At 39.5% G+C, this 21,861-nt stretch overlaps 1 protein-coding gene across 1 annotated transcript in view; it reads left to right on the forward strand.

Annotated features, from left to right (window-relative positions):
* Positions 1-21,861, forward strand: part of EEFSEC (eukaryotic elongation factor, selenocysteine-tRNA specific) — a 127,010-nt gene that overhangs the window by 72,160 nt on the left and 32,989 nt on the right. The window contains exon 6 of the mRNA XM_086618918.1: positions 13,142-13,298. Coding sequence (XP_086475044.1) covers positions 13,142-13,298 — 157 coding nt within the window. The remainder of the gene's footprint in view (positions 1-13,141; positions 13,299-21,861) is intronic.

Here is a 21,861-nt window from a genome sequence, read left to right on the forward strand (position 1 = left end):
GAACAATGAGTCCAAAGTATTGTCCTCTAAGCTGCAGAGAATCACAGAATGTTCGGAATTGGAAGGGACCTCAAAGGATCATCTAGTCCAATCCCCCTGCCAGAGCAGGACCACCTAGATCAGATCACATCACACAAGAACACGTCCAGGTGAGTTTTGAACATCTTCAGAGAAGGAGACTCCACAACCTCTCTGGGCAGCCTGTTCCAGTGTTCTGTTACCCTTACTGAGAAGCTCTAGACCAAGTGTATGTGCTTGGATACCAGTTCTTCTGATGCTCTACAGCTGTCTGAACTCATGAAACATTTGCCTTTATTTTTGCTAAAAATTTGCTTGCTTCTGCATGGCGGCCCATGCTGCTAATATCCAGTGAGACTTGGCTTACCGACTCCTTTTGTTTCTCTACGGCTGTAAGAATATGGATGAGAACAGAAGTTTTGTGTGACCCGTGAAGGCACATGCTGCTTGTGTTTGGTTTAACTGAAACAAATCAGTCTCAGATTCTTTATTTTTGCTCCCAATGCATGACACTAGTCTATAAGAGTTGAAAACTTGCAGAGTACCAGCTGTGAGAGTTGTCTGAGTTATCAGGCTTTGTCATTAGCCTCAATTGTGCATTTTTAATTGTTTATATTTAGTGTTATTTTCAAATCTTTTGCTGGTTTCCTTACTCTGCTATTGATTTTACTGTGTGAGTAATGGAATAATGTTAATCAAATTACACATATTTTATTTTATGGTCCAGAAAATAACCAATGAATGTGGGTTATTTAATATTTGATCAATGGAGTTGTTTGTTAGACTGATATATTGCTGAACTGTTTTGATATTTTCCCAGCCTTTTAAAATACAGAGCTGGGGGTTTTATTATTTTACTCTGTCTTCATCGGTCACACAGCGTGCCCTGTATATGGGCCTTGATCACTGTCCGTATGACGACTAATTGACCCTGTAAATGAACACTTGCCATGGAACAGTCCGTCTACAGGTTAGGTTTGTTCTTGGATTCTGTCTCCTGTGGTACTGTAGATGCTCAGTTGGTGTTTTCCCTGATGTGTGCCGAAAGGGTAGCGGGAGTAAATGTTGTAAGAAGAGCTCATGATGTAAAGTCATAGGGACTTGGGAGAGTTGGTGGGACGAGGAGATGGTTCCATTTATAAAGGACCTGCTGGGGAAGTACTTAGAACGTTAGTTGAGGTAGTTACTATTAAGTCTGTGCTCTTGCAGAGCAGAGAGCAGCAGGAACAATTGGGTGGTACAGTGGCTTATTTTAGTACACAAAGTCGCGAGCGAATAGAAAATCTGAATCAACTGGTCCCACCCTGCTGCTGATGGATGGCTGGAGATTAGGATCGCTGAATTTAGGGTGTCTATTCTTGGCACTGATACAGGAAAGTTTCTTTCTCTGTTGAGCAAGGAAGCTCCCCCCTCCTCACTTTCCCTGGGGAGGCATAGAAAGTAATAATAATTAAAAAATGCATGTTACCTTCATGAGAAGTGAACTTTTTCTCCAGAGAATACTGCTGGGGAAAACTAGTTTCATGGCTTCCTGAAAGGGTGGGAGAGAGGGAGGCAAGAGCATGTAATGTCCGCCTTCCCAGGGTCAGCATGGGGTGGAAATGCTCTCAGAACCAGGCTGTAGTGGGATTCAGTAGGACCCGGCTGTAAAATGCTGCCGCTAATCTGATGTGGACTCTCCCAAGCCCCCCGCTTGCTGCTAGAATTAAAATAAATTCCCTGCAGTTTAACTACCAGTTTACCCAGGAGAAATCAGGCATTTATGGTTTAGCTTTTTGTTCCTGTTCTGATTAATTTCAGAGCACTGATGGAATAATAAAAATTGTAAATTCATTAAGTTTCAGCCTCACAGTACCTTTGTGCCTCTTGTGCATGGCACTCCCCTGGATTTTAAGGTGTATTTTTTTTAAGAAAAGATCAACATAGATTCTCAAAGAGATTTTTGGCTTTCTAAGAGCAAGTGTGACATTTTTGCTGTTTCACATAGAAATCAAATCCATGAACTGGGTAAACACCATATTTTTAAAAAGTAAAAAAATCAAACTAGCCAATGGTCTTGAATTTGTACGTTTAGTGAAAAGTCATGCCTAAGTTTCCTAGTTTTTCTCATCTGCTCAAGTGATGGGGAATGTTCTACAAAATTCAAGAACCCTTGTGCTTCTTTTGTGTTGCTCACCGTTTCCTTTTGGTATCTTGCCTCTTTAATGCTAAGAATCTGGGGAAGAAAGGATCAAAGCCTTACTACTGTTGTTCACCGGGATCTTTGAATTTACCTGTCTGCAGCATATCCTTGAGCCTCTCTTTTCACATCCGTACCTATTTATCTTCTGATATTTTTCTTTAGATATGTATTACAGTAGTGTCTGAGAAATTTGGCTTTAAAACATTTATCTGCTTTTTTTTAAGTTAGCATTGTCTGCGATGCTATATAGTGCAGGAAGCTTACTTCTAACCAGGATGGCGCATTTTGGGGTCTGCACCTATGCTGGGATTGCATCTTGGTTATGAAAAAGATGCATAATTCAAACTGGAGTTGGTTGATTTTTGAACTGGTGTAGAAGTGTGTGGATGTTTGTTTTGCCCTAGACCAGATTTGTTTTGGGGTTAGAGTAAGTCTTTAGGGGTTAGTTTTAATGAAAATAAAAATCTGCTGTTCCCTCAGAACTAAGAGGGCTCCAGCAAAGGTTTGCATTTGCTTAACTTGATTTAAAAGTTATGTTAAATACTAGTCCATTTTTCTCTCGCAGAGAGGACGTGAGACAGGGGAGAAGTTCAGTGGAAGAAAGTTTGTTGAGAGTCTTTCTGGCATGGTTATATTGGAGGCAAGACTGTTCCCCTCTGGACACTTTATTTTTGCGAAATCTTTGCTGCCTGACTAATGTACTTTCAATAGAAAAAAAAAGAGCTGGGCTGAAAAGTGGCCTTTACTGATCTAAAGGTAGAAGTGGGGCTTGAGAGTGCTATTGTGAACATCTGTGTCGCTTTAACGAGTGTGATGTGGGAATCTTGGTGAAGAAAAGGGCAAATGAGATACTGTGAAGAAAGCTTATCCCTCTGAACTGGCATATAGTGGTGGCTGTGAATGTGGCCTTGCTAAACCATTGCAGGTCAGCAGCCCCTGGAGTCGGAGACAAGCTAATAATGAAGATAAACAGCAACTGTTGTCCTTGGTCTTGTGCTTCTGGAGACAGACTGCTCACCAGTCAGCTCTTCACAGTTCTGTGGATGGAGACACTTAGGATTAATCCTAACACCATCTCTGAAATATCTTCTTCGCTGAATTTTACCTCTAAGCAGCATTGCAGATTAGTTCTAGTCTGACTCATGAAGCAGTTCCTCAGTTTCTGGGATAAATCCTTTTTATTTGTCATGTTATTTGCTCTTTGACTTCCATAGACATACAGATGGAGTGCTGTTTCAACTGAAAGGTGAACCGTAGAAGTGCATCATGCTTTGCTGTGTGACTCGGATATTCTGCCTGTTTTGAAAGTGTTTGCACAAGCAGGGTTTATCTTAGGATGGTTGCCACAGGGTCCTATTGTCGACGATGCTCGTAAATCAGTAGCTCTGTGACAGAAACAAAAGGTGAAGGAAAACTCTGCTTTGCTTGTATAGCGCAAGCTGCACCTTCTGCACTTTCAGACTTGTGCAGTGAAAAATGTGTGTTTTGGCTTTTAAGCATAGCAGATGTTTTCTTATGAGTATGGGTTTGTCCTTCCTAAAGATGCTTTCTCTGTGTTCCTATGACATGAAGAAGAATTAATACTGTGTATTTGAAAGTTTTTAATCTATTTTTCTCATTATTTGCCTTGCTCTTAGGCTTTTCTTATTTGATAATCGTGTTGCACTTGTTTCTTCAGCAGTTTCCTTTCATATGTCACAACCATGGGATGTCCTGGTTTTATTCGTAGCCACTCTGTTCCCAAGTTTTGTGGGTTGCTATATATATACACTGAGTTTTCTTGTTGAACTCATTCTCATGGGGACTGAAGCCATCATGTAGCTAGCATGCTTAGTTTCTGGAGGATGGAAAAATCACTGATTTCTTAATAACAACATGTTACTAATTGTTTGAATATTGATGTGATCTAAGTGTCCACAAGGAGAAAAGTATTGTTGCAGGAGCAAGATGTGAAAGCAGGGTAAGTTATCAAGATTTTTATCAGAGCATCTCTTCTGAAGCTTGAATGGAAGAGAAAAAGCTTATCTTTCAGCATCTTTTAAAAGTGTTCTGTTTTTTCTCTTCTTACAGTAGGATAAGAAGAGCTGTGTCAGAGCAAGCGCATTACCTGAGTGGTCAAATAGAAAGTCTTTGTCACCATCACTTAACAGATCTTTTTGCCTTTTGGAAGAAGGATAAGATGTTGTGGAGATGAGTACGAGTAAGCAACTGCAATGACCCAGACCATCCTTTAGGGAGCTAGACATTTTGAAAAGCAGCAGTTGTAAAAATGGAATTTTAAACCATCAGCTATGTTTTGTGTTTTGATTCCCTTACAGCTTTTTGAGTTGAAAACACCAATGTTCAGTTTATGGAATACGCATCAAGTTTATAGTATCTCAGCCACATGCTTACCAAACTCTCAAAGGAGTGTACGAAGGAGGAAAAACGAACTCATATAATGGTTTGGATTAAAGATCATCTAGTTCCAACTCCCCTGCCCTCTTTTAGTTTAAAGCCACTGCCTCTCATGCTATCACTGCATGCCCTTGTAAAAAGTCCCTCTCCAGCTTTCCTATAGGCCCCTTTTAGGTAGTGGAAGGCTGCAATAAGATCACTCCGGAGCCTTCTCTTCTCCAGGCTGAACAACCCCAACTCTCTCAGCCTATCTTCACAGAAGAGGTGTTCTAGCCCTCGGATCATATTTGTGGTCCTCTTCTGAACCTGCTTCAACAGGTCCATGTCCTTCTTATGTTTGCGTCCCCAGAGCTGAACACAGTACTGCAGGTGAGGTCTCATGAGAGCAGAGTAGAGGGGCAGAATCACTTCCCTCGACCTGCTGGCGACGCTTCTTTGGATGCAGCCTAGGATACGGTTGGCTTTCTGGGTTGCAAGTGCACATTGCTGGCTCATGTTGAGCTTCTTATCAACTGACACCCCAAAGTCCTCCTCAGGGCTGCTCTCAATCCAACTGACCCCTGAGTGAATAGGAACGTGCAATGTGGTTCATTTAGGGGATGGCACCAGACTTCTAGGGAGGCTGTCTTTACTTGGGGAAGATGGTAAGTTAGTATGGGAGCGCCAGAGTATTCCTGTCTGGAAAGATTCCTGAGTAGATGATCATGTGTGAGCAGCACTGGTACTTTTCTCACTGACTTCTTTCTAGATATCTTACCAGCAATACTAGAATTTGTGTCAGAATTGTGCCTGTGCACTGTATTTAAAATACTTGCCACAGAAATACTGTTCCTTGAATTTCCTGTTGCATGGTTGCAATGCCACAAGGAATGAAGGTAAGTAAATTTTATCTGCTCAGATAGTTAGATTCTTCCATCTAATGTTTCTAGATAAAGGATGTTTCATTGACTTAATAAGGCTGATGTTGCATGTGGTATTTTCTTATAGTGGCACTGTAGTTCCAGCAGGATAGCAAGTAAGACTCTGCATGAGCCAGGCAATGACGCTTTTTGGGTGACGGATACGGTGCGCAGACTAAATACGGGCACAGAGTGAGTAACAAGACCAAACTGTACAGTGAAAACTGATTGAGTGCTGCCTGCAGGCACAAGCAGTGACCTGGGCTGTCTGCAGAACCTTCTGTGACTCTAGCTCAGAGAAGTGGTGGATGTCACTCCATCTACTGTAAACATGCAGACGCCACAATTAATATTTTTCCTGCTTTGAAGTCTGAACATGAGTTTGTTTGGTTCTGCTTGGCTGCTGATGGTATGCTAAATACAGTAATAATACAGAGATGAAGGCAATCAGGTGAATGAGAGTGCACAGCACATTCACTAGTTAAAACGCACTGTAGAACAGAAATATAAAAGATGCATTTATTTATTGGCTTTTGTTTAGTTTTTGAGTAAAAGAGTTTGAGAAGCTTAGTGGGGGAAGGGAGGGCTGTATCCTCAAACAGAAGAACCATTTCTGTTAAACAGTGCTGAGGAAAGAGTGGCAATGTTTACTGACATATGGATTAACACAGCAGAATACATTTGTCATAAAAGTGTACCAGCAAAGTCACAGAATCTACTTACTTACTCATATGAAAAGATTGGTATTTTGTTCACTCACCAAAAGAGAATGGCTTCCTCCACATGACTGAGTTAGCAGAATTTTGCAAGGTTTGAGTAACACCTATTAGGTTATTATTTATATTATTAAATTTAAAATGCAGACATGCTTTTGGGTCTTACAAGTGTGTGGACAGCTGGTCTTGATTTTTCTGAGGTTGTGTAAGAGTCACCTGTGGGGGAATCAGTTTGTCAGCAAGGCAACCAATATACTGTTTTATTTATTGGATACAAAAATAAATTAAGAATGTTACTTGGGTTGCAAAATCAAGCACTTGAAAGTTAGGAAATACCAGATTTACAGTTGCCTATGCAACATTAATTCTGTTCCCCTGTGCCTCTACCCTGTGCACTTAATAAGGCAAGGTTCCTGTGAAATTGGTTTGGATGTGGTCATGTAAAGACTGTATCATGGGGCATATCAAAGAGGGACAGGAATAAGGTTGCATGGACATCTGGCATTTCTTAAGTGCCCAATTCTGCAACTTAAATAACTTAGGTTTTATATAAATGTAATTTCCTAGGCCTTTTTAAAGTAAAAAGGTAAAGTAAAACTAAACTTACATATTATTGAACTGTAACCATCTCTCTACTGTACACCTTCACTAGGATTTGAGTTACAAATACTCAGCAGTGTAGCACAGACTTGTATTGCTTGATACCACAAACCTTCTTAAACAAACGGTAGAAGAAAACTGTTATCCAAGAGCGACGAGGGACTGTTGAGCTTTGGGCAGAGGGTTCTACCCATGGGAGTTAGAGATCAGTAGAGGAGGAGACAGACTTGGGATTTTTGTATGTCCGTGTGTTGTCTTCAGAAGGAGATCCACATCTGTGTCAAGACTCAGCTCTCTCCTCTCCTTCAGCATCCGTTGCTTCAGGCAGCTGTTTGCAAGCCTGTCCTCGTTACCTGCTTGATTTCCAGTGAGGATTTTGTAAGCCTCTGTTCTTTGTCCCTCTCTGCCCTCCTCAAGCTGTTTGTGGGCATTTTCCTTTAGAAACAAATTAACTTACTGTCACTGTACTTGACCTACTGCTATGTGCCCGATCTGTGCACTGTTCCAAATGAAACTTGCCGGATCTCACCAGTGTTTCCTCTTGGATGTTTTAAGATCTTAGAACGTGAGATCGTCACAGTTAAAAAACTCTGAAATAGTTGAAGAAAGTGCCTGAGTGTTCTTAAGTCGTGGAGTCCTTCTGGCTGCTCAGAACCACAGCCTGGGAGGAGCCCTTTCCAGCTTCGCAATCCTTTGTGTCCTTCTTATAAGGCCAGGTCAAGACCTCTGCATCTACGGATCTTCTGTTCTACAGAACAGCCTCTTCCTTGATTTGAGCTTGGATAGTAATAAGCGTTACAGGTATTTTAATCTTTATAGCATTTCAAGGCTGGCTGGTCTGGAGATGGAGAATCCTGAGCAGTACAGTATGTAGTAACAGTCTGTAGCTGTTTCTCTTCCCTCTCTGTTGGTGCTTTTCTTACGTAAAGGGAACGCAGCATAGATTGGTACAAAGATTCATGACATCAACCAGTTTCTTCTGACTTGGGAAAACGAGTGTGTTCTTAACTAGGCTGTGTCAGGAATTTAGTGCCTGTGCTTTCTGGGATTCAGCCCTTCTAAACTTTAAATAGACATGAAGGAAACTTGCGCCGTGAAGGTGTGTAATGAAGTTAGTGCCGTGTTGGTACCCTGCACGTGCCTGGAGAACACCAACTGGTATGTGTAGAGCTTTTAAAATGTAAACCAGTCTGGTCTCATTGTCCTGAGTCAATACTGGAAGTACTCCTGTACTTGTTTTAACCAGCTTATAGTGATGGCAAAAGGTTCAACAGAGAAGGGTGTTTATGGCTGCTCGTTAGGATTCTCAAATGCAATTGTGCCTTTACTGAGAAAGGAAGAGAAGGGCAGAGAAAGGAAGATGTTTCTTGGATACGAGAAACGGCTGGGGAAAGATGGGACAAACATCTGAAAACTAAAGTGGCTATGTGGAGATGTCTGTGTGATGGCCTTTTGCTCTGTTAAAATAGCAGTAATGAGACATGAAGTACTGAAGGAGATGAACTTTTTGTCTGTGTTCCTTCCTCCTGGATGGATGCTCAAAGGCAGAAGTTTAGTTTGTTTGCTTGGAGGATGGTGAGAAGAAGGTCCTTAGAGCCCAGCACACAACTGAAAGCTGCTCGTGCCAGAGGGGATTGCAGAAAGAAAAGCCTTTAATACTTTTACACTCATGTAAGCTCTTGAGGAAACAACGTGGCTGATCAAATCATTGGTTCTTTCTTTGTACCAAGTCGTCCACCTATTTCTTAGCGTCAAACTGAAAGCTAGAACAGTCTTTGGAGAATCAAAAAAGCTGCAAACCCAGTCATCAGGGAAATCCTCTCAGTTCTTCACCCTTTTTGTGGCCTCACATACGATCATTTTGTAAGTGCATGAAGCCACATTCTAAAGGAGAACAGGAATTAGCAGCCTCCAAAATATTCCCATTTCTGACACAGAAACTGTTTTCTAGAAACAAATGAGCTGTCACTGATCATGATGAAGATGTCTCAAGTGTACTTTTTCTAAAGTACAAAAAAGTAATAAAAATACTTTGTATTTTCAGTGTTAGTCATAGGTTCTTTTTTTGTTCTTTTTCCTCTCCTGTTGTTTTGTGCTTTGGTTTCAATGGGCCATTTTTCAGTTTGCCAAGAATAATCCTCAGACCTGTTTTTATCCTTTTTTAAAAAATAGTTTTATTTCTATTTAAAAATGATACAATTTTAGATTAAATCAGAAAAGGTTATTCTTTGTCTCTTTCTAGTATTTCGTATTCAGTGCTTTTACTTTCTCTGTATCAAACTTTTTCTTATTTCCCAGCTCATTTAATTTCCTCCTGTGTGTTTCTGTTCTGATCTCCCCCTTTTTTTTCCTACAGGTATGTTAAGATATGGAGTTACTTGCTCGCAAAATGTGTGTGATGGATTGTTTGAGAGGGTGTTCAGATGACAGTAATTTCTAAGTTATCTTAAAAATGAGAGGGGTTTAACAGGCTGGGCAATATGACTTGCTATCCTTGCTCAAAGGGAAATTGCAGATATTTTTCCTTGGAATTATACTATGGTTTGCACAGAATGCCAACATATGTAACATTAACTGTGTTTTTTGCAAACAACATATGGTAGCGTTAAGTACTGCTTAGATGGGGAGTGTGAGGTGGTTAATTTTTTTCTGTGAACTTCTTGGTATTAGCAAAAGTGTTATGTGCCAGAGATGCACATACTTCACCTATGGTTATAAAGTGCTGTTTACTTTTCTCTTGCAAACACAAAAGCTAAGTGGGAAGAGATATTTCATAAACTCTGTGCTATTGTGTCCTCTGGTCTAAGCCATAAAACAAGAGTAACAGAGACGTTCCCTTTGAACTTGAAATCCCTTTCTAAGCTGCTGATCTAACCTAAATGAAAGGGGGGAGATGATACCAGCCAGAAAATTTTTCTCTTCTGGGTATTTCTCCCCTCTCCGCCCTTTTTCTTTTTTTTCAAGTCCTTAAGTGAGTTTGATGCTGCACCTCTGCCCATAAATTTAAAAAAATATTATCGTAATGTAGGTCAGTGAACTGAAACGCCACTGTACACCATGGGGGATTAAAGTCAGAGAGACAGCCCTCTCCCACTCCCACTAGGTCATATGACAATATAAACAAGAAATGCAAGGAGCCTTCAGCTTTTTCTTGCCCTAATCCTTTGTTTATGCAGCACTTAAACTGACTTTTGGGGTCGTCTCTGTCTGGCATTAAAGCCCTAAAGCTTTTTGAAGTTTCCCTGAAGTTAATAAAATTAGTCTGCCCTCATTGCTAGGCCCCTTGCTGCTGCTTCAGAGCAGACTGCGTATCCCTTGCTGTCTTTGTGGCATTTGGCTTTTTAAGTTAATAATATTTTAATAACAAAAAAGAGTGTTTGAGAGAAAAACAGAAAGATCTCCCAAACGGCTGTTCAGCTAATAGGCAAAGTGATTGCCATTGTAGATGTTCTGAGAACTCGAAGGGGATTAACTTTAAAATCCACCGATTGGAGGTAAATTGCTGGTAAAGTAATTGGAAGTGTTGAGTTTCAGTTGGAGAGAGCAACATGCGTTTCTGTGGCTTTTTACAAAGCAAGACTAAAACAAAAATTTGACTTTTCTTTTATTTTTATAAAGCGATCTTAAAGTTGAGAAAAGGAGATTTTCTTCATAGCAATTATCTCTCCATCACCCATTTATTTTACTGCCAAGACTGATGGGTTATCTTAGTTCTTGTTATGTCAGAGATTCTCCTTAGTATTTAGTCTTCTTCAGGGATAAACTGGTGATAGGCTAACTGAAGGGGATGGTGATGTTTATTGTAGAGGTCCCAGACTTCAGATCATAAAGGCTTTATTTCAAAGAGCCACTCAGGTAAGTCACTGATCACTTATTAACTCAGCACTGCTAAAGCAGTTGTTTCTCTAATGGCCTATAGGGATGCTCAAGGAATAATGGTGATATGGACAGAACGTATCAGTCAGCTAAAGGAGGGATTTTTTTCAACAGGTTGACCATTGGAGTGAAAGGAAAGTGCAGCTGGAGCCCTCAGTTACTTTCCTAAACTAAAAGACTCTAAAAAGCATATTTACTTATAAAAGCTGAGGGCTTTTAAAATCAAAAGGTGTTAAATGAGTATGGCATACCTAAATGGTGATAGCTTTTCTTGCTGTTATAATCATCAGTTGTAGGTTATCATTACCAGTTTACTCAAAGGTGTGATGTCTGTAACGCTTGTTAACAGAAATCATTCAGAGTTTTTTCTGACAGCTTTGCTGGGGAGGCTCTAAACAGAACCATGCTAGCTTGGTATGATTGCTCACCCAGTAATTCCATTTTTAATTAAGTTACTGGTAACTTTGAAGTGCTATTGGAAAAATAAAAGGTGTTTATGTTGTCTTTAAACTTGACTTCCTGTACTATTTTTGGAGAATAACTACAAAAATAAAGAGATATAGAAGATTCTCACTGGAACGTAAGACTGTCTGAACACACGAGTAAGAAGCATGTAGCCAGCAGTGGAGGAGAGGAATGTTCAGTTTTGAAATTCTTGTTTTAGGAATAAAAAATTTATAGGAAGAAGTAATATTTTTATTTCACAAGCCAATGCAACTGGAAAAATGAAGAAGGCTTTGAGAATATAAGTGTTTCTTCAGGTTAGAATTAACAGCAGCTTTTTCTGCCAGTCTTCTATTTCAGACCTGAAGAAAAGCAAGTGTGCCTGAGAGCTTATCTTTTCCCTCTACCGCCACCTATTATCAGTGGCTCTAGTAAAAGGCGTTATTCAGTTTTAAATTTAAGCCAGAGGTTGCCAAGCAGTGATGCTACCATTAATGGTTCACAAGGTATTTTGAAGCAGTGTTTGTTGGGAGGAGTGGGAGAGGACAGACACACCAAAAAGAATGAAATGTGACCTTTTGGGAAAAGATGAGGAGTGGATGTTCAGGCAGTGAATGTTGTTGAGACATCTGAATGCTTCTCTGCAGTCTTGACCCTGCACTCAACTGGGAGCAGAGCTGCCTGTACTATTGTCATTTCCACATGAAAGAAGGAAGAAAGGCTGTAGTTGTTTCTCATCCTGCGTGTGCATGTGGTCTGGGACAGGGTGAAGTCCTGCCAGTGCCCTCTAGTATTAAACAGCCCTGTCAAGGCTGTTTATAGCTAAGCAAATAAACCCCATTTAAAATAAAAGAAAAATTAAATTTCTTATGCCAGATTTACTGCCATACTGAGATTGGCATTAAAAGAGAAGCATACCTATGTAATGAATTGATAAACAAGAACGCTAGGGACTTGAGTCTGTGTATGAGCTGCTGTTCATGGAAGAGGCTTCAGGGAAGGAGAGTAATAAACCAGCAATACTTTGAGTCATCCTTTAAACTGAATAAAGGGGAGTGTTCAAAATTGGTTATAATTCTTTACCATTCTGAGTCACTTTGGTCTTTGAAACCCTTAAGTTTATCTGAAAATTACTTCTACGAGATGAAGAGCTGCAGCTTTTGCCACCCCAAAAAAAAAAAGTCTTGAAAATATTTAAGTAATATCCCCTTATTTCTTCTGATAAGTAAATAAATGTTCTTGCTGTGGCTATGAGGTAGAGTAACTCCAGGCGTTGGATATATGAGGATATTCACACCTACAGGATTAGGCTCACTTGACTGCACCTTATACTTTGTAATGCCTAAGGGAGAGTTGTTTATCTTGCCTTACCCACCAACCTTGCTGCCTCTTGTTCCTGATAGCTTAATTAAGAATTCAACTTGGAATGGTTCCTTCCCACTGGGTTACAAACCTTGAAATTAAAATTGGATACAATGGTCATAAGGCTTTTGGTTTAACAAATCAATGTGTATGTAAAGGTGACTGTTTGAAAGAGTCTATTTAGAAACTCTGAGTAATTCTGTCATTTCTTTGGAAGTGTAGCTGTTGGAGTGCAGTTTTGGAGCTAAGAGACAGAATGTTCATGTAGGTGATAATGTACTTAGCTGTAGGATAAGTAATGGAATAAACTTTTTGGGAGCGTAGGTACTTAAGTGACTTTAATGGAACGGCTTCAAAGCAAAAAAGAGATTTTAATTAACTGATCTTTACAGCATGTTCTGATGCAGGTTTTGTTGTTCTAATGTAAGAAAGGAGGTGAAAGCAGACATATTCAGTCTTCTATGGTTTTAGGCACAATTGCCTTAAACTCAGCAGTTCAAATGACTCATACAGAGTTTTGTTCATTTTGGGGGTAAATGATTTTCTAAGGCAGAGTGGTAAAAGAAACCAAACTTAGTATATCTCATAGGTATTATTTTTCTTGTCACTTTAGATTGTAGGCTCATGAAGCCCTGTTTCTTTTGCAGGTGATGGATGATTACAGCGTGATTGGTCGTTCATTGTTCAAAAAGGAAACAAACATCCAGATTTTTGTGGGTCTGAAAGTCAAATTATCTACAGGAGAAGATGGAATAATAGATGGTGGTTTTGGACAAAGTGGCAAATTTAAAATCCGAATTCCAGGTAGGTGCTTATCATTGAACAAATACTAACCATGGAATAGTTTGGGTTGGAAGGGACCTTTAAAGATTATCTAGTCCAACCCCCCTGCAATGAGCAGGGACATCTTCAACTAGATCGGGTTGCTTGGAGCCCCATCCAACCAATGTTTCCAGGGATGGGGCATCTACCACCTCTCTGGGCATCCTGTTCCAGTGTTTCACCACCATCATTGTAACAATTTCTTCCTGATAATCCAGTCTGAATCTACCCTCTTTTAATTATCTATAACCAGTGTAGAGGATGTTTCCATATTGCAAGTCTGAATGTTACCAGTAGTCTCCCAAAGTTCTGAAATCAGCGCATACCCAGTTGGACCACTGATTTGGTGGATTGTACCTCTCCTAATTAAATGATGGTGGCTGTGACTTACATTCTGAGACTGAATGGCCTGAAGCCACATCTCCTGTGTCGACAAACTCTAGTCTCAAAATGGCTTCTTGTTAAGTTAATCATGCTCTTCCCATAAAAGTTTGTGGAAGCCTCTTCTCTCTTAATATACATATAATTTGTACCGGAGCCCTTCTGAACAAATAAAGAAAAATAAGCCTGCAATAATTTTTACCTGTAGCTACTTATGAGATACAGTGTAGTGGATGCAAGTTCCGTAAATTGGGTCTGTTGTGCATGATATTACCTAACTTGCCTTCAAGCAGAAGCTACTTGATAAATGAGTTTTTGGAAATCTTGAGAGGGTTTTTTTTATTATTGCTTATGTCTTCTGGTTTTATATTATATATTACTGTATTTTTTTATCCTTGGTGAATCACAGCAAGGATTTATGCCTCCTTGGGTTAGAACATGAGGAATGATGTGTTAGAGTTTATAAGTGTCATTACTGTTTTTGGTTTTTTTCTCCTTCTTTTAAGGTAGGAAAGCTATTCTGAGCCTTTTCAAAAGGCAGTAATAGGTGCTGCATTTAACTCAGATTATGGGTTAAGATTTTAACGATACTAGAAGTACTTTGTATTTCTGTAGTGTCTTCAACCCATTTGTCACAATTAATCCTCTGCCCTCTTTAGTGAGATGAGTGAGATTACTTCTGTTGTACAAGTAGAGAAAAGAAATCACGATGTTCTATGACAGCAAATAATCACATAGCGATTGATCTACAGAGAAAAACGGTTTCCTGATTTCTTGCTGAGGATGAACTATTTTCCATTTAGCTTAAGACTTGATGCAAGTGCACTAATTTTGACCCTCAGTAAATTTCCTTTCTTTTTATCACAAGATAAGAATTTCTGACTAGGCGAAAACCTTCCTGTATTCTATTTTAGCCGTAATTCCAGTTTTGTCACCAAATGGTAAACTTTGCAAATAGGTCTGAGAGCCTAATTAGCAAGCAGAGTGCATATTTAAAGGAAGAAGTTGCACCAGATATATGTATGTTTTGTGTTTTCTATTATAGAAAAGCTTTTAAGCGTTCAGTGAAATAGGTACCTTTAGGTAGGTGGTGAAATGATGTGTAAATGACCTTAACACTGCAAAGGGTTCAGGCTGAAAATCAAGATGATATCTTACTTAAAAATGTAATGTTCTTAGTAGCTTTTGTCTCCTGGAGGCAAAAATATGTGGAGAGAGAACAACGGGAGGGATGGCATTTACGTTGTTGCCATTTCCACATTTTGGATGGAGGAAATGGTTCTTCGTGGAATGAGAAGCCTAACAAGGAGTCTTTGTCATCGTTGTGGATGTAAACAGGAACTATAATTGTGAACCAGCAGTCACGTTAAGAAAATCGTACACAGCTTTAGAAAATTGCTTTTTGCTCTGTATATTGAGTTAGTGGGAAGAAATGATACCTTTCACCAAGGTGTTCGTTATCTAATCTTGGTTATACTCTTCTGATGTTTAACAGCAGACTATGAAACAGAGAGCCCTTTATAGTTTGTTCTTTCAATAAGAAGAATATGTAGTAGAACACTAGAATTCAATACCTCTCTAAGGTAGGCAGAATAATACAACTTAGTTTTCTTTAGTCTAGATCAAATTTGGGTGCTCTTGCTATCTGGAAAGAAGAGGCAATAAGCTAAATTAGCTCAAGCTAAGAGTATCAAACAAAGTGTGGCTAGTGGGGCAAAAAACTACAGATTTGAAGGGGCCTAAAAACCTGTGTCTTTAAGAGTTGCAGAGATTTGTGTGTAGGGGGAGGGCTATTGCTGTGATGCTGTTTAAGTCAACTGCAGTTCACATTCCTTTGTTAGGTCAGTGTTGCTTTTTTAATGTGTCTGCATCCTGTTTGTGGGTTTTTAGATTTATTTTTTTTTTATTAAATTTGACTGATCAGACTCTTCTCCTTTGTCCCCCATTCTTCAGCCTAGCCTCCCCTCATCTAGCCTCTCTTACAGATTTCTTTTGTGAAGACGTCTTCTTAATTTTTCTGAAGTTATTTCCCTGTGGTTCCTTCACAAATGCATCAGGGAGCCGGAGGGAAGGAAAGGAAACATGCAAGTTGAAAACTGCCTTGGACTGCCTTAGTCTGGTAATCAGCCAGTCCTCTCATATTTGAAACCAGTCTTAACTTCTAGAATTAAATACCTTGTTCAGGTAGCTAACCTGATGATAGCTGAGGGCTGGTTTTAGAAACAAACTTCTACATAGCAATAAAAATCAGATAGGTGCATCAGAGACTTGTGTCCTGGCTGCTTAAAATAGTAGCAGACCATGGCATGTTCCAGGGTGTTACATGGTCCTGCTGGTACCAAGAGCCTCCAAATTCCTCATGTGAGCAAGTTTTGGACTCCTCGTGTTATTCTGTAGTCACTTGGAAATGGCTCGTGTTTGCCTATGGATCACAGCCTGGGAACATTGTCTTGTTCGTCTGTGGGCTGAAACTTGGCAAACCTCACGACTGGAATGGCAGAACACGGATCTGTTTCTTATTCTGGCACTGCTTGTGTGCAACAATAATTCAGATACTTCTCTCTGCGCTTCTGCTCTGTGAAATGGGGATAATTACTATCCATTCTGGAATTAAAAAAAAAAATCTCTGATTTAGATTTATTCCAGGCTTGGAGCATTAATATTTCTTGAAAGGCTTAATTATCTTTCTTTAGAGTACAAAAAACACATCTAGAGTGTAGCATGCAATTGGAAGTTCCTTAGTCGCTGAAAGATGTCAGCAATTTGGAAGAAATTCAGGGAAGAGCAGCAAGAATGCTGGAGAGGCTGAAGGGATTGATTTATGAGGGAATGAAGATGAAAAGAAACGCATGAAACTTGGCTAAATGATGTCTAAGTGGGAGATATGATTATCTGCTAGTATTTGAAGAACATAATGGAGAAGAATCCCTTAGGGTGGTCCGAGGAGGTAGAAGTAAAGCTAATAATAACGTGAAATAAAGCAAAGTGTAACTTGACTATTGAGAGTTGTTATTTAGCACATTTCTTGCACTCCTAGATCATCTTTGCAGAGGAAGATGATGTAGTTCCATTTTGAGAATACTCATGCATAGTTTGCCTGGATACTAGTGCCTGTGTCAGGGTAAAACAGGCTGCGGGGTGGTGGAGAGTGGGACGATGTATTTTTCTCGTTTCTACTTTTATGTTCAGACACACTTTTACTGCTTGAATGACAAGGCATAACCTACTCTCTAGACTGTTTGCAGCAGCATCTAGCTTGGAAAGAGAAGTATTTGCTGGCAGATCTGCTATTCTGTAGGACCAGGTTGTGGAGCTGTTTGCGTTTCAACTGAGGAAAAAGTTTGAAGGCGTGTTACTCGGCAGGCGGACGCTTATTTTCCAGACTGGTTGTATGATCAAATACATAGAGGCACATAATCTCTAAACTCATGAGAGAGTTTTGCTTAGTTTAACAAGCTGCTTAAAAAACAAACAGTGTTGAAAGGCAATTTAAATTGCAGTGCTTTGTAAGTTATTCTAGTGTGTGTGTATGAGGGAGCGAGCTACTGATGAAGTGCTTCTTGCCGAGGTGGGTGATATGTGGCAGCAGTTTTAGTTGTAAATGGGAACACTGCATTATACAGTCAAGGTAAATGAGTGAAAATTATTGTTCAACTTTGAAATCAAGAACAAGTTTGGGGAGGCAGGAACGAACTGTATGTTTAAGTGTCTTATTCTAAAGAAGACAAAAGCTAACAATGACAGTCTTTGGAAAATGCTTATTTCAACATAAGTTACACCTAGGAATGTTATGCCAGTTGATAAGAAATTCAGAGGAAAGTTCAGTGAATCGTTTGAATAACTTAGTGCTAATTGTGGATTTTGTTTAACTGTCTCTCACCCAAGAGTTGACCCTGTAAAACTCTGCTTGGTTTGCGAAATCATATTCTGTTGATGTGTCTCATGACGTCTTAAAAGATTGGCTCTAGATATGCCCATTTCATTGGTTTTGGCATGTTGCATTTATTTTGTGCTTCATTATTGTAAAATGTAGGAACTTTTTAAATCTAACTGGAACATATGTGGTATCTCAGGCATAGTTCACTTTCCTGTCTGTCTCTGTCTTTACTGTCTAGTTGCTAGTAAAGCGTTCGTCCTTTCTGAGCCACTGCGGTGTGTTTGACTGCAAGTCTTTTCTTCTTTTTGACTCAATGCAGTAAAAATTGCTATAAGTGAGATGAGTTAAAAGCTACCTTATTTCTTAATGCGAAAGAAGTAGTGCATATCTAACACTCATAACTGCTGAAGACATTTCTGAATTGAGCAAATTTAAAGGTAATAAAAGGCACACTTTTCAGAAGAGATACGAATGAGAATATTAGAATACAAGCTTTTTTACTTTGCTGTTCTTTTTACCTGTACAGGATAACACTAATTCTAAGTTTTCTACAACAGGTGAAGACAAACTTGTTTGTGACCTTGTCTTTTGTTATCAGTAACTTTTCGCCTTACATTTGTAAGTGCTATTGCATACGAGAGAGCAAGCCTGTTTTCACTGTTTCCGCTGCTTGTCGTGGTAGAGAGATTGAATGTGCTGTAAGAGTCTGTTCTGAAGTAATAATAGCACAGATGCACACCATAGTTCAGGGGACACAATGCCTCTGGGATCCTGCAGCGTTGGTGTGAGATGACATAAAGTGGTAAGAATTAAGCAATGTGCCTTATTCTTGAGAATTTCTTTGTGTTCTTATGTGTCAAATTAAGGATAGAAATGCTGAATATGTGTTTCCCCCTTAGTGTATTGTGGAGATGGTGTGTCTTTGTGGTTTGGTGTTTTTATGTTTTGCCATGTACTTTTTTCATTGGATGGGATCCCAACTGGCTTGCAAAGTGGTTAATGACATAGTGGGAAAGCTTTGATGTAAGAGCTGTAGGTGAACAGCACTACTCTGCGTAATTTCAACTCCAGTTAAAAATTGTGGGTTTAAAAGTGCGATTTGAATCAGTTAATTTTATGTTTATTTTTAGTACTCTACATAAGCAAGGAAGTCAAATAATGGTTAAATAGTGTGAGGGAAATTAAGAGTTATGCAAAGATGGAAATATTCAACAGGAAAATAATTTGTTTATCACAGTTTTCTATAACTTCCCTTCAGAAATATCTTAATTGTAATTTTTTTTATATTTTATTATTTTTATTGGTATTCAAGAGTGTCTCACTGTCTTCAGTTAGCTCTCAACACACCAATGTACCTGGCACTTGTGGAATATTAGTTACAGGTGTTTTTTTAAACAAGTGTAGGAGACAAGCTTTAAATAGTTGTCTGTAGATCAATGTCATGTTCCCACCTTTGTAATTTAAAGGGCAGTCCTTACTGACATCAGCAGGAATGGGCAGTCTAAACCTTTTCATTGCACTGAGAATAATTAAACGTCCTGTCACTAAGCAGTGTACTTTTTTGTGGGAGATCTTGACACTTGGAATTCTTTGCTTGCGTTGCATTAAAATGGGATAATCTTCTCTTAGGCCAAATGAAATTTAGGCACATTTAATGTCCGTGTTTGCCCAGCCTGGCTCCTCTTTTATAAGAAAATAAAAAATTGTTGGCTGAAAGGGTCTGGTGGGTTGCCATCCCTGTCAGTATCAGGTGAGGCTGAGCAGGATTTCAGTCAAGAGGAAAAACAAAAGCCCAAGGGCAAAGAAATCTGTGTAGCAGTGTTTTATTTAAAAGCTGGAGATTAGCTCTGCTTGTTCTTTCACAGTCTCTCTTCCCCTACCCTCTAAAACAAACAAAACCTAAAATCCTTAAGGGGTACTTCAAGCATAAATCTCCTTTTCTCCTTTTTGTGAAAGCTGGCTAGTGTAGTATGGACAGAGGCTGGGAGAGGATTGTTGCCAGGGAAGCATCACTTCCCTGTATGATCCCCTCTTGAGCGGATTAAACTGTAGCAATGTGAAAGTCCTGGTCACCACATAGGAACTGGGAGTTTGTACTGCATTTATGCAAAAAGGTTGGCCCGAAAGAGTCAAACCTACCTCTTGGGTGGTGACGTCCTGGAAGCCCATATTGACCTTTGGAGCTGAATATCCAGATTTACTGACCTTGGAGTGTTCTTTTTGTGGAATCAAAGTCAAGATTTGTGTGTATTCCTTTTGAATGAAAACAGAAGTCGAGGAAGTGTTAGCTTATTAACTGGCTGTCTGCCTCATTCACGTTAGTATCAGTAGATCCTGGTCTTGACTACAATGACAGAATTGCAGGACTAGGTCTCTAAACTTAGAGCTTTGAAGGAAGATGTATTGATTGTTAGATTGATTTCAGAGGCAGCTGGTCATTGCACACTAGAGTAGATGCTGAGCCCATAGACTCTTCTTTGGTTATCAAGTTGCCATTGGAGTGTCTGTTCAGCAGGTTGCTGATCAAGCAGATACAGATGGTAAGTTGTCGGACACCAGGTGACATAGCAGTGTTTGAGTGGTTCTAGGGAAGAAAAAAGGTCCAGCTCCTGTGTAAGCCTTTGTGTTGGGTAAAGTGTAGGCTACACAGTGGTCTTCTGGGTTATTGAAAAGAAAGAGATGGAGCTTTTTCTTTTCCTCCCGCACACTCTTTTTATGTCTGTGCAAGAGGAGCTGAAGGAAAGTGTCATTAACATGATTAGTGGTCCTACTACTCCATATGATGTAATATGTGTTTCTTCCCTACTCATCACATACACCAGTGACCATCGCGCTCCTGTTGAAGCTAGGGCTATGGGTGGTCTTCAGGAAAAAGTCATGTTGCATTATGAATCATTAAACGGTGGTAAAGAGCAGTGTGTGCTGAACCCTTCTTCCTACTCTGAATAGTGAAGCACCTTGTCCTTACACTAGTGTGAGCTTAGCCTTAAAGCAAACCCGGCTTTAACTGTGGGCTTTGCTGGCTTTTGTGTTTGTGCTATAGGTGATTATTTTTATTAGTTCTACTCCGCTGAGCACATCTTTGTGAGCTTTTTGTTTGTATTTTGAAAGTGGTAAAGTTGTTAGGCATTGCGTCAATCTGAAGAAAATTACTTTTAAAAGACAAGAGCATTAAGGTGACTAAGTTAAGCATTTAATACTTTGGAATATAAAAAAAGAATTTCTTAATTAGCTGTCTGTTACGCAGATGCATTCTGATACCAGGACCAATTACGTGATTGTATTTCCCCATGCTGACACACATGAGGAAAACATCGCTGGTTTTGGGTAATGCTTCATAATTGACCTCTTGTCCATACTATTTTTTTTCTCCTTAGTGAGTAATCATCTTTATTTTTATTTTTTTTACACTTCATTGGAGTCCTGCTGTAAATATGAAATTAATTATTTGTGCAATTTAAGGGGGAGGGGAAATCGTATTAAGAAAAATAATTTCAGCAGATGGGATTTGTTTGACCGTAGCATGGCTATCTTTACTTCTACAGCACCTCTACCACTTGGGAAAGGAAAAAAAAAAAAACCCAAAAACAAACCCACAACTGAAAAAAAAAAAAAACCAAACAACTACTTGATGGTCACTTGTATTTTCTTCTTTTAATATTAGGTTCTGATCTACATCCATTTCCCCTTCACTTGGACAATTTTCTGCTAATGCCCTCCCCTCTCTCCCATCTGCTTCTGGTCTTTATTCCAGTCTGCTACTGCTGCTGTCACCCCTACCTGTCTTTGTTGGTCTCTGAAATCTTATGCCAGTGACAGCTTATTTTGCCCTCAATATTTCTGCCAGCAGTTTTGGTCTGCTGTAGGGGTTTGCAGGGTAGAGACGATTTGTTTCTGACCTGTGGATGCTCTGGTGTCTTTACATTGTGAGCTCTTGAAAGGAAGGGCTGAAATGAAAATCCAGTCCAGCTCTGTGCTGGAGTTTGTCCTCTGCAGATGGAGGCTGTAGAGAACTTAGCTGCCAAAAGAGTCTTTTCCAAGTGCATGCTAATTAACAGTTTCCTTTATTTCCTCCAAGAACAGTAATCGCTCTACTCATCCTAAAGTTAAGTTTCAGATCCCTGTTGCAAAACAGAAAGATGCTATAGTTAGAGTTTGTTTATCTTAATTTGAGGATAAAGTGTGGATCTGATAGTGTGGGAAGATCTTGAGAGACAATTGTAGGGTGTTTTATATGAGTATTTTGAAACTGAGCGGTTGTTATTTCAGTTGGCAGAGACATTGATA

This window comes from Tauraco erythrolophus, chromosome 12 (assembly GCF_009769465.1).
Source record: "Tauraco erythrolophus isolate bTauEry1 chromosome 12, bTauEry1.pri, whole genome shotgun sequence".
In the NCBI taxonomy this organism is placed as follows: domain Eukaryota; kingdom Metazoa; phylum Chordata; class Aves; order Musophagiformes; family Musophagidae; genus Tauraco; species Tauraco erythrolophus.